The 12,690-nt window shown below is 34.8% G+C and overlaps 2 protein-coding genes across 2 annotated transcripts; one reads left to right on the top strand and one right to left on the bottom strand.

Annotated features, from left to right (window-relative positions):
• Nucleotides 1–3,060: 3,060 nt before the first annotated feature.
• On the bottom strand, nt 3,061–5,222 carry LOC115705174 (F-box/LRR-repeat protein At4g29420). Its single transcript, XM_030632423.2, has 2 exons — nt 4,738–5,222; nt 3,061–4,479 (listed from the first exon to the last, which is right to left on the bottom strand). Exons 1-2 carry the CDS (start codon nt 5,192–5,194, stop codon nt 3,590–3,592), a joined length of 1,347 nt encoding a protein of 448 aa, XP_030488283.2. The 5' UTR covers nt 5,195–5,222; the 3' UTR covers nt 3,061–3,589.
• Nucleotides 5,223–5,450: 228 nt separating this feature from the next.
• Nucleotides 5,451–10,322, top strand: LOC115704229 (uncharacterized). The gene is made up of 6 exons (XM_030631446.2): nt 5,451–5,593; nt 7,312–7,701; nt 7,772–7,858; nt 7,932–8,548; nt 8,654–8,702; nt 9,559–10,322. The coding sequence occupies exons 2-6, from the start codon at nt 7,312–7,314 to the stop codon at nt 10,096–10,098; spliced, it is 1,683 nt and encodes a 560-aa protein (XP_030487306.2). The 5' UTR covers nt 5,451–5,593; the 3' UTR covers nt 10,099–10,322.
• The last annotated feature ends 2,368 nt before the right edge of the window (nt 10,323–12,690 follow it).

Consider the following 12,690-nt stretch of genomic DNA (forward strand, 5'->3'; position numbering starts at 1 on the left):
ATCGTCAGCATATAGTTAGTGAAATATTTCAAGGGGTATTATTTACAAATATGTAAAGTTACGATTTAATTGTATAAAAAGTTCACGAAGCATAATTAGTAATTATTCTTTATTTTATCAAAGCGGGTTGTTCTGCAAATAGCCTATAATTTGGGAATTGATAATAATTTTGACATAGATTAAGAGATGTTTATTTTTGGGGAGTTCTATTTGCACCCTATAAAATGATAAATACATCCCATTATTAAAAAAAAATATAAACTTAAATAATTTTTAAAAATTACTCTTAATATTTTTTTTTAATTTTTTACTCACATTATTTTATGTTAATTTCAATAATTATTTTGATTTTTTTTTTAAAAAAAAAATTCCTCACATTATTGTATTTCTAATTATAATTTTGAAAGTTTGTTACTTTACCATCAATTTTTTTTTTTTTTTGATCAAGAAGAAGAAAAACTTCATTAATCTACCAGCAAATACAAGCAAAATCACTTCTTACAAAGAAGCAACACCAACACCAACTAATTACAAATCAACTTGTGAATTAAATTATTCTCCTCCCTAGAACAATTCTTATCTTTAATCAATAAGAGCCTATACTTAATTTCACATTTGATTTTATTTACAATACAATTCACAGTATTAGAGTATAAGAAAAACAAGCAAGTGTTGCGGTTGCTCCACACGTAATAAATCACTGCCACAAGGATTAAAACTCTTATCCTGTCCGCCACTTTCGGTCTTGAACTACTCAGCCAAACAGTCCACCGATCATAGTCCATAGACCACCCAGCCGTGCCCATCCAACCAAATACTCTGTACAACACTTGAAGAGAAAGAGTACACTTGAAAAATATATGGTTGTGGCTCTCAATTTCAAGGTCACAGACCACACAGTTCATATTAGCTATAGGTATGTTCAACTTGCTTAATTGGTCCCTAGTTAACAGCTTGTTTTGAGCTGCTTGCCACAATTGGAAAGCATGTTTTGAGCTGCTTGCTTAATTGTTATTATATATATTTTTTATATATATATAAAAGAAACTTAATTATTTAAAATGTGTTTTCCATTTCTCACCTACCCTTTTTGATAATCTTAATGCCATAATCTTTCAAAAAAAAAAATTAAAAAAAAAAAACACAAATATCATGCAAAACTTTTTTTTTAAGGAAATTTACTATACATATATATCATTGTAGTTGATAAAATTATATATTCCAAAGTCTCAATCAAAAGCACATCGCACATCAATCTAAAAGCACATTAGAGGAACCTTTAATAAAACACAATTAAACTCAGGCATATGGACTCCTATGCTAGTATGTTGGGCTTTCCTTTTATTGTACGTGGTTATCGTTTGTATGGGTTCGATCCAAATAGGATTCTCAGTACGACTATCTACTCAATTACTTTTATTATTTCCTTAAAGTTTCTTTTTTTTTCAAAACTAAAATTAAATGTTAATGCCCGCTAGCTAGTTTTATTTTTTCGACTCTACAAAAACTTTTGGCGGCATTAGTGGAGCTGGAGTATTAATCTACGGGCTCGCTTGCAACTGGTTTGGAAGAATACTGATTTGTATATTTATTTTTATATTCTTTGTGTAATAATGTGTTGTTACGATTTACAGTTGCTTACTATTGCTGCAGTTACAAATTTTGTTGGATGTTGTATTGTCTCATTGTTTGATCTAAAGTAATAAATTTTCAAAAATACAATTAGAAATATAATTATAACCTACATAGATAACACTTTAAGTGTTTCTAAACTATGTGGGACTTTAAATTTGTATTTGTAGTAGCTTATTTTTAAACAAAATATGAAAATGTCACAAATTTTAAAAAATACAATGTGAAAAAATCTAAAATATCACCTAAACTTTTTTATGCTTTCTTTTATATTTATATGTAAATTTGGCACTGGCTTCTTAACTATGTTTTTCATTGTTTTTCTAATTATGACTCTTGTATTCTTCACTACAAAAGATAAAACACAATAATGAAATTTGTATGCATTTATAATTTAGTAACTACTAATAGTCTAATACCAATAATTTATTAGTTCAGATAATGCACTACTTATTTGAATATTGATTTTTAGTATTATGATTTTGGAGTTTAGAATTACAGTTTTTATGGTTATAAAACTTTAAGTTATCAATCAATTTTGTGAAATGAATTAGAAAAGAAAACAGAAAAAAAAGAACATTAGGTGATCAAAATGCTATTAATAAATAATAATGATTTTTTAAAATTCAAAATAAATATAAAATCGTATTTTTTTTGGCGTAAATAAGAAAAAATGTTTCAGGCTGTATTGAGAAGACAATCATACACTAAAAAATGCTATATAGTAAAAGAATGTTTCCTTTTATTTAACCAAAATAAAGTGATGATATAGAACAAAATAATGAAGCTATGATCGATCAATTTGTAACGAAGTAAAATAATACACATCCTATATCAACATCAGGGTGCTCTCCACTCTAAAGATCAAAAATTGTTGTAGTAAAAATCATATACAATATCAAAGCACCAAAAAGTATCATACTTGTACAAACACAATCTATAGAGTATAGTGTGTAACAATGTAACTGTTTTAATCTCGAGTCTGTTTGAGAGACTGGAAGAAAGCAGTAAAAGCATCAGAGTCAGGAAGCTTAGGAAAAACGAGAGAGGCTGTGAAAGAAGACGACGGCGAGGCCTTGCGACCGGGGTTCTAAGTCTGTGTATTCGACGGTAGGGATTCTAGGTCGGAGAGTGGGAGAGTTAGAGAGAATTTTTTTGAAATATAAGGGTATTTTTGGGAGGAAAGATGTTAAAAGTATATACTATTTCTAATTAGGTGGTATATTAAAACAACATGTTTTACATTTAAACACACTAAGTTAAATTTCCCATCTTTTAATCCGAAGGAGGATGTATAAGATCTAACCAAAAGTATTGGAAGATTGGAAGACATGATTCATGAACATAAACTATTTCAAGTGTTAACTAGATTGAAGAATTCAAGAACTAAAATATAACGCCAAATCTGTAGATAGGCAAGAGAAAATATTTTAGACACCAATTCAAAGTGATATCGACACTAAAATATGTACAAAGTATACAATTTCAAGCTGCAAAAGGGTAGCAGATTGCCAAATACATGATGCAACGGCAACACATGTCGACAAAGAGAGATACAATTATTTACAAAAATTACATTTTGAGGATACAAGGACATAAATGATTACAATGTTATTAAGAGGTTTATATCCAGAAGAACCTTGCTTCAGACAAATAGCTCTAAGATTGTCGACCTATGCAATACTCTTTTTACAAGGCATACTTAGTTATTACTTACTTACCATTCAATTCTTGTTCTGTTTGGTGGTAACTTCAACTTAGCAAATCTTTCATTCTAAGCTGACTTTCCAAGATATAAACTTTCCATTCATTCTAATTGTTTCTGCTGTCCCAGTAAAGCAGAGCAAAGTTCAGCTCAATCCTTATTATTGTTATTATCTTAATATTGTGATCATTATTATTATTATTACTATTACTATTTTCCTTCTTCAGAGTAAGCACAGCCATGTTTGACAAGCTAAATAAAATCAGAGACCCAACAGTCCTTTTCTCCTTCTTTCCAGAATCCCCATCTCCATCTAAGTCTAGGCAAATCTGTTCTAATCCTGGATGCAAATTTGCTTGCTATACGAGACGCAACTTCACCATGAATAAGCACACCCATATTTGACAAACTGGGGCATCTATTCAACATAGAAGATATGAAGGAAATGGTGGCATTCATTTCATCAATTAACAAATAAGCAGTAATCTCTTTCAAGCCATTCATTTCTACCCTACCCTCCAAACCTCCAGAGCTAAATGATGCCTCCATTTCTGACCAGGCTCGAGGACCCAATGTGAGAGAACTGAGATTAGGAAAAGAATCATACAGTGTTCCGAAGCTTAACTTTGGAGTAACATCTTGATTGTGTTTTGGAATATCAAGTGACAGAATTTTGATGGTTCTACTTGATCCAAACTTGCCCATGAGACTGAAAAGATTCCAAGACTCTAGCTGAAGACTGTTCAAACAATTGAATTCTTTCACTTTTAAATGATCTGCGTTCTCAATGATTAGATGGAGATCAGACAACGATGGGGTTTCAAGGACAAGAGATCTAGGTCTAATACACTCCAGTTTGAGTTCAACAAGGCTGGGAGCCAATATTGTTATAGATAGTGGAGCATTTGAGATTGTCCAGTAACATAATTTCAGGTTCTTGAGATCAACCTTTGGTTCTTTAAGTCCTCCAACCCCAACCAAATTAAGAAATTGTAAACCCGGAAAACATTCATTAACTTTATTCAGGTCTTCATCATCTAGTCTTAGAAATTCAAGGGTCAAACTTGTGAGATTGGGCATACAGTTCAACCCATCAACTGACAACCATGTGTTTTTCAGTTCTAGTTTGAGAAGATTAGGGCCTGAAACAAAATAAAACAGATGTCTCAATCTTATGTTTGAGTTCTAAGAAACTCGATACCAAACACTATGTACTATGTATATGATATAAGAAAATTGTGTTTATAAACTACTAAAATGGTTTCTAATACAAGTTTTCAAAGCAAAGAAACTAAATTGGAACCAAACAGGATTTTATTCCTAAATTTCCTAGCTTGGCCATGAAAACTTGCTAAGAACCTAATGAAGTTTCTGCAAAGGAAAGGCTTAAAGGAACTCACAGAACAAAGAAATCAGAGTCAAAGCCTCGGACCTTCGCCAGCTAGATTGACTCCAAAAATCCGTTATGGAAATCGATTTCAGACGTCCGCCAATCTCCGGAAGCCAATCGTTGATGAAGCTGGGTTCAGTCAGGTAAAGATCGTCATCGTCGTCTTCAACCTCGTCGTACGATCTTCTGCCGAGGGACTTCTCCACGGCGATGGAGACGGACTCGAGTTTACTGAGTCTACGAACCAGGTCCTTGAAGGCAATCTTGAAGGTCATGACCTGGGGAGATGTGGCATCGCGGGACCGAGATTTGAGGTAGCTAGACAAGGTACAGAGGTGGTTGAGGGATCGTACCTCATACGACATCTCGTTTAGAGTCTTCGAGACGAGTCGGCAGCGAACCAGGTCTGCAGAATCGTTGAGTCGACTCAGGATATCGGTGACCAGAGAGGGTGGGAGGTCCTCCATTGGAGGGTAGAGTGGAGAGTTCGCTTTTAGTTTCAATTGAACAAATGTAAATGTTCGTTTAAGCAGGAAATTTTTAGGGACGACAGAAGTTTAAGAGTATTAGTAACGACAATGTCGTCACTAATATATCCGTATATAAACAATCCTCTTCTTCATTTTCTCTTCCACACGAAATAACACACACAATGACACAAACTCTCTGGACCTCTCCGCCTCCCACAGCTCAAAAACGCCACTTTTCTCCTCTATATCTTCACTCACAACCCTGAAATCACCATCCTCAACCCCTAAAATATTATTTCCTCACATTTTGAAACTAAAAGGAAAAACCCTAATTAGTTTATTCTCATCTCTCTCGGAGCCGCCGAACTCCGATCTCTCTCTAGGCTCAACCTCAAGGTATGCATACATATTTGTGTGTATTTTTTTTTTTTTAATTTCTTTTGAAAATTTGTTTGTATTTTTATATTTTTATATATATATATATATGTATGTTTTTATATTTGTTTGAACTGTGTTCAGTCCAAGTGTACATTGTTGAACCTAGAAAGATAGAACCTCAGGCGTATGCAACCCAAAATTAAATCTATGTGTGTCATTATTCTTTTGCTGTAGACATGGCTTCAGGTAGTCTTGGCTTCTAAAGCCTAAGCAATTGAATCAGTTATGGTTGGTAGATATCATACGATAAAGCCAGTGTTAGTACTGCTTCAAAATTACTCAGAAAAAAAAAAAAAAAATCAAAGAAACGAACAAAATTTGTTTAAAACAACAAGTCTGAAGTCATACTCCTTCCACATTTTGCTGTTGAATAAAATTTGTTCAAAACTGTGAATAAAATTTAGAGCAATATTTTACTGTTGAATAGTGTTGAAATTTTTGAACTAATTGCCACTAACTGCAGACCTTCATTTGTTAATTAGAATAATTCAATTGATATTTACACACTAATTGATGTGATTATATGTCAATTATTAATTTATGTTGTTTTCGTCTATAGTTTGATCATATGAAATATTATGTGATGTCCTTTATTTGATTATTTTGTTTGAGAAGGAGCTAAGCTGCATTCCACTATTGACTATTTTGTTTCAGATGAAGTCTTAATAAAAAAGCTATTAAATTGTATCTAATTAATGATGATATAAAAACATAAACAAACACTACTTAGTGAGGTTCACATTGCAGTATTAATATTAGTTAATAAAATATTTTGACATTGAGTTGTTCTAATAAGTTGTGTAAAATTATCAATTCTTTACAATAAACTTGACCCGAACTCCGACCATGGCCTAGACTCGACCCCGGACTAGACCTCGAACTCGAAACATGCCCCGGACGCCAAACTCGAATTCGAAACCTAGACCCGGACTCGAATTCGGACCCGTGTCCCGAACCCGAGGTCCAGGTAGCTGTTCGAGTCTGGGCTCGAGTTTCAGGTTTAAGTTTGGCATTCGGGGCATGTTCTGAGTTCGAGGTTTGGTCCAGGGTCGAGTCTGGGTTCGGGTCCGGGTCGGAGGTCTTGTTCTGGTGTTCGGGTCCAGGTCGGGGGTCTGGGTGTTGGTCCGGGTCTGGTGTTCGGGGCCGGGGTCCGAGTCTGGGGCCAGGTCCAGTGTTCGGGTCGAGGGTTCGGGGTCGGTGTCCAGGTCAAGGCCTGTGTCCGAGTATGAGTCTGGGTTCAGTTCCATATTGTCAGGGTATGGGTCCGAGGTCCAGGGCTGGGGTCGGGGCCGGGATTAACCCTAGACCTTTTGTAAGCATTATAAATATACAACCTAATACGGGTCATTTATTATGTATTAAATAATACGACTCACATTGTATTAAAATTTATGATCGTAATAACTAATACAATACAATGTTTTATTTAAACATAATGTTATTTGTTATTTGATACAATACAAACCGTATTCTGTCTACCAAACAAACTCATAATGTGAACAAATAAATAGTTAGATTTTGATAAGATAAGTCGAGTGATGTTTTGGAAGTTGGTGTTTTGGCAACATTGTAAAAAAAACAACTGTTAACAAAGGTGTAATTTATTAAATATGTATTAGAGTACACAAACAAATTTAATAATTATCGTTTATTATTTTTTTTATTATTTTTTTTAGATGACGATTGATAAAACTTGGATCTCATTGAGAAATCGTTGTGATCCTACTTACTGGAAAGGTGTCCAAGCTTTTATTGCATTTGCGTCTGAACACAAAGATTGTGATGGGAGAATTCTATGTCCTTGTGTTAGATGCTTAAATACAAGACGGCATCCTTTGGATATTGTGGAAGCACATGTTTTTGACAAGGGTTTTCTAAAGAGTTATCAAAAGTGGATTTTCCATGGGGAACCGGAAGTACCAGTTGCCGATGAGGCAACCGATGAGAATGACATAATTGAGATGGTTGATGTCGTTGATGATTCCCAAAGGAACAAAGACAACCGAAAAAAGATAAAGTACCCTGCAACAGGGACAAAATCAATGGCAGAGAAACCTTTTGAAAATGTAAGTTAACATGTCAATTTGATTAAATTATGTTAAATTACTAATTTTGTAACGTGTTTATCTTTATTAGGGCAATTTTGGCCGCATTGAAACATGGAAGCCAGTTCATACAAAGAAACGGACAAAGTCTTCTGTCAACGAGATTACTCAACAAGATGTAAGTTTATCTAATTTTATTCATATTCAAACAATTGTAACTTCGTTTTGTTTTTAACAAATTCTTAAAACAGAAGCGGTTAAAGACAACTGATGAAGCTCGATCTGGTACTGCTGCTTCTGCACCAGTTAATGAGAATTCGATACTTCCTGAGGTGCTTGGGGAGACGCACGACCACGATCAAGGAGTAGACCCTAAATTGAAGAGTGGATCCTCAATCCAGCATACCCAACCTGCTCAGGCACAGGTGCCTACTCAACAAACGCCTTCGGAGAAAAGAATGTTGCGAATGATTTATAAACTGCAAAGACAAGTTCGACACATCAGTCAAAAGCTGGCACCTGAGGACCGTCTACCATCCGATGATGAGATGGGGGACATAGCTCCAATGCATTCAACTGGGCCTTCTAAACCTCACATGTCTAGAAATGGACTTTGTTCATCTTCTCAGCCTATGGCTTCTCATTATCAGCAGTCAATGCCACTTCCATTGCAGCAGAGTCCTCTTCCCTTCATGTTTGGGCAACCGTCACAACAACCATCAACGCAGCAGCCTCATATCGATTTGCTTGGATCTTCGCCATCTCCTCAGCAGATGTCACCATTAGCTTGGTCGATGACACCGATGCAGATGATGCAGATGATGATGCAAATGTTTTCTCCCACTCCGATCTCTCTCTCAACTCAAAGGTATACATATTTCTGTATTTTTAATACATATGTAAATGTATTTATATGTATAATGTATACATTATATTAATTTGTTTTTTTGTTTGTATAATGTATAAATCTCAGCAATCCTCTTCCTCTTTCGGCAGCTCCTCCCTCCCTCTCAGCATCAGGGGTAAGTTTTCTTTTAGTAAATTCATTAGGGTATTAGATATTGGATTGTTTTTTTTTTTCCTTCGAAAGAAAAATGTTTGTTTATTTGTGATGTTTATGTTAGATTTTTTTTTTTTTTTCAAGAAAACTATTTGTATTAGATTGATTTATGCTTAGATATGTGTATGCATAATTTTTGTGTATTTTATGTTAAAAGTTAGCATTTAAAATGAATAGATAAGTTATTTATGAAGAGTTTATTTAAAAAAAATGAATAGATAAGTTTAAATTTTTTTTAGAATGTCAACAAATTTTTGAGTATGTGTTTGGAAACAAGGGTATAATTATTACGTAGTGTAGTTACTATGGTAGTACACACATGAAAGTAATTATATTCTATTTTAAAATATTGTGTTTAGATATTAAGTAGTAATTGGATATGAATTTTTGTATTTGGCAAAATGAGTTAGTACTTATATGTTTTTGTGAGATAAATTGCATATGTGCATATGGCTATATATGTATGTATAAAAGTAAGTTTTTAAATAGTTTTTAAATTTCATTAGTAATATGAGTAGGTAAATAAAATGAGTTTGTCTTTGTGTTTGTTTATTTTTATTTACTGTTTTTGTGTGTTTGGAGATGTTCTTAATTTTTGATGTATTTGAAACTATTCTGGAACTATTGTTTTGAGTGTCATTTGTAGAATTTTGGGTAGGTTAGCATTTAGCCCATTGTGGTGTCAACATTCAGGTAGAATTAGGATGGACAAAATTACAAATTATAATTAATTTTCTAGTGTGTTTGAAAAGTATAAATATGTGAATTAGGGTACTCAAACAAACTCAATATTTATTGTTCATTCAAAATTTGTGTAGATGACAACCGATAACATTCGGAAGCCATTGAAAGATCATTGTGATCCCGCTTATCGGAAAGGTGTTCACAACCGAGAAGTGGGCAGCAAATTAAAGGGTCAATCCTCAACTCAGTGCACCCAGCCCGATCAGACACAGACGCCTACCCAACAAACACCTTCAGAAAAAAGAATGGAGCGAATGGCTTCTAAAATGCAAAGACAAGGCGGCGGCATAGCTCCAACACATTCAACTGGGTTGTCTCAACCTCACATGTCTAAAGATGGATTTGGTTCATCTTCTCAGCCTACAACTACTCAGTATCAACAGTCGATGTCGCTACCATCGCAGCAGATTCCTTTTCCCTTCATGTTTGGCCAGCCGTCACAAAATCCATTGTCGCAACAGCCTCATATTGATTTGCCTGGATCATCATCATCTCCTCAGCAGATGTCGCCCTTTGCTTGTCCGATAACACCGATGTCGCAGATGCAACAGATGCAAATGATGATGCAGATGCAGCAGATGATGCAGATGCAACATACACCACAGAAACAGTAGACACATCGATGTCAAGACTCAAGGGATAACGATGTGGATGAGGAGTTTATAGATTTGGAATTTTAGTGTTAGTATTTACTCAAGTATGAATTTATGATTTAAGTAGGAATTTTTATAATTTGTTGTAGTTTGAATGTTTTATTATGATATTTTTGGACTAATTAATATAAAACAATGTAATATTTAATATATATATTTTGAATAGAAAGATGCAATTTCGTTAACTTAAATCATTCAAAAGAATTTAAAAGATCACGTAAACTACTTGAAATCGTGGAATTCGAATAAGTACAACTATCATTTAACCACGATGTTCTAGCTAAGATCGTTTGACAAAAATTAAAAAGACATTATTCAAACTAGAAAGAATCTTACTGCACTCTGAAATGTAGAACCCAAAAATAGAAGCTATATCTAACGAACTTCGGATAGCTTGGATTGTGACCAAACTGTCCGACTCCACCACCACATCATGCAGTCTTGTTTCTTTCAACCACCTCAACACTTTCTTAACCCCAATAGTCCATTCGGCTGTCTGAGCCATAATAAGCTGACCAAAAGATCACGTAAACTACTTGAAATCGTGGAATTCGAATAAGTACAACTATCATTTAACCACGATATTCTAGCTAAGATCGTTTGACAAAAATTTAAAAGACATTATTCAAACTAGAAAGAATCTTACTGCACTCTGAAATGTAGAACCCAAAATAGAAGCTATATCTAACGAACTTCGGATAGCTTGGATTGTGACCAAACTGTCCGACTCCACCACCACCACATCATGCAGTCTTGTTTCTTTCAACCACCTCAACACTTTCTAAACCCAATAGTCCATTCGGCTGTCTGAGCCATAATAAGCTGACCAAAAGATCACGTAAACTACTTGAAATCGTGGAATTCGAATAAGTACAACTATCATTTAACCACGATGTTCTAGCTAAGATCGTTTGACAAAAATTAAAAAGACATTATTCAAACTAGATAGAATCTTACTGCACTTTAAAATGTAGAACCCAAAAATAGAAGCTATATCTAACGAACTTCGGATAGCTTGGATTGTGACCAAACTGTCCGACTCCACCACCACATCATGCAGTCTTATTTCTTTCAACCACCTCAACACTTTCTTAACCCCAATAGTCCATTCGACTGTCTGAGCCATAATAAGCTGACCAGAAGAGTTCAGCGACACCTAACCACGCCTATACTTATTCTGATTGCTAAAGATAATTGCATCGAATGTGATTTTAATTATATTACTAACCGGTACAGTCCAGTGCTAAAGAAAATAAGACTTGGACAGATTTACCTCTCTAACCCAAAGCTAGTTCAAAATTACGAAGCAACGACATCACCCTATTAGTCTCATCCTGCAGGGCATGACAATGCAAATAATTGTCATCTGCAAAGAACATATGGGAGATCACAGGCGCACCCCGAGCAACTTTACAACCTTTAAGCCAACCCCTTCGTACATAGTCATTCATAAGAACAGATTATCCATCCACGCATAAGATAAATAAGTAAGGACACAAAAGATTCTGTTGGCGGATACCCCGAGTTGGAGTAATCGACCCTGAAAAACCGTGTTTTTGCAAATGTCAGTTGTATATAAGAAAATATAAAAACTGTAAGCGTTTGCAGCAGCAGAAAGTAATTCTGCTACAGCAAAACTGAACAGGCAGAATATAAAATATTTGCAGAAAAATAAATAACTTGACACAAGAGATTTATACGTGGTATCAATGTTCTCACGAACACTCCTAGTCCACGGGCCACGCCCAGAGAATGAAATCAATTAATAAAGTATCAAAATTACAAAGACAATTGACTTAAACAAGTTTAGACTCCCTCTAAAGTATTGCCGCAATCCTTTGTAATCCACTTTATGAATCTGACTTCTTGAAACACCTTCAAGCCCGAACTCCCTTCGTCTTTGAAGTGTGAGTGCTTACTTCCTCCCGAAGTAAGGCTTCAACAAGTCTTCTCCCGAAGACCAAGTGCTTACTTCCTCCCGAAGTAAGGCTTCAACAAGTCTTCTCCCGAAGACCAAGTGCTTACTTCCTCCAGAAGTAAGGCTTTATCAAGTCTTCTCCCGAAGACCAATCTCTTGTTCAGTCAAGAAGTTCTTCACAACCTCTAGGATAGAGTAAGAACAGAAATAGAACAACTAGAACCTAGATGAACAACTAGGCTCTCACAAAACAAAGAAAGACTCTCTTCTCTCAAAAGATAAATGTAGAAAATGAATAATGGAAGAGGTAATTCGAATGGTTGCTCTCTAGGCTCTATTTATAGATCATAGAAACCAAAGAGGCAACCACAAGTTCGAATTAGCAGCTGTACAAAAACTTTCCAAAAGAAACACGATCTGCTACATCAGATTCGGATGCTGACGAAACGGATACGCCGAGAAACAGGAAACTTACTAAAATCGGGTCCGATCTTCTTTCAATGCTTGATTCCTGCCAAAAACAGATTAGATATTCTGATTGTATCAAGATACAATCGAAATCAATAAGGAAAAGGCAATAAACCAAGTTTCCCTAAAAAGGACAACTTTCCAAAAGAGAATTCCTTCTCTTTTGA

This window comes from Cannabis sativa, chromosome 1, assembly GCF_029168945.1.
Source record: "Cannabis sativa cultivar Pink pepper isolate KNU-18-1 chromosome 1, ASM2916894v1, whole genome shotgun sequence".
Classification (NCBI taxonomy): domain Eukaryota; kingdom Viridiplantae; phylum Streptophyta; class Magnoliopsida; order Rosales; family Cannabaceae; genus Cannabis; species Cannabis sativa.

What these genes read in the sequence shown, in the direction of transcription:
- LOC115705174 (XM_030632423.2), bottom strand. Translation starts at nt 5,194, where the DNA reads ATGGAGGACCTCCCACCCTCTCTGGTCACCGATATCCTGAGTCGACTC. An exon ending in GACTCTGATTTCTTTGTTCT is followed by an intron (nt 4,480 to 4,737) that starts GTGAGTTCCTTT and finishes ATTTTGTTTCAG; the next exon opens with GCCCTAATCTTCTCAAACTA.
- LOC115704229 (XM_030631446.2), top strand. Translation starts at nt 7,312, where the DNA reads ATGACGATTGATAAAACTTGGATCTCATTGAGAAATCGTTGTGATCCT. An exon ending in CAGAGAAACCTTTTGAAAAT is followed by an intron (nt 7,702 to 7,771) that starts GTAAGTTAACAT and finishes TATCTTTATTAG; the next exon opens with GGCAATTTTGGCCGCATTGA. An exon ending in CCTCCCTCTCAGCATCAGGG is followed by an intron (nt 8,703 to 9,558) that starts GTAAGTTTTCTT and finishes AAATTTGTGTAG; the next exon opens with ATGACAACCGATAACATTCG.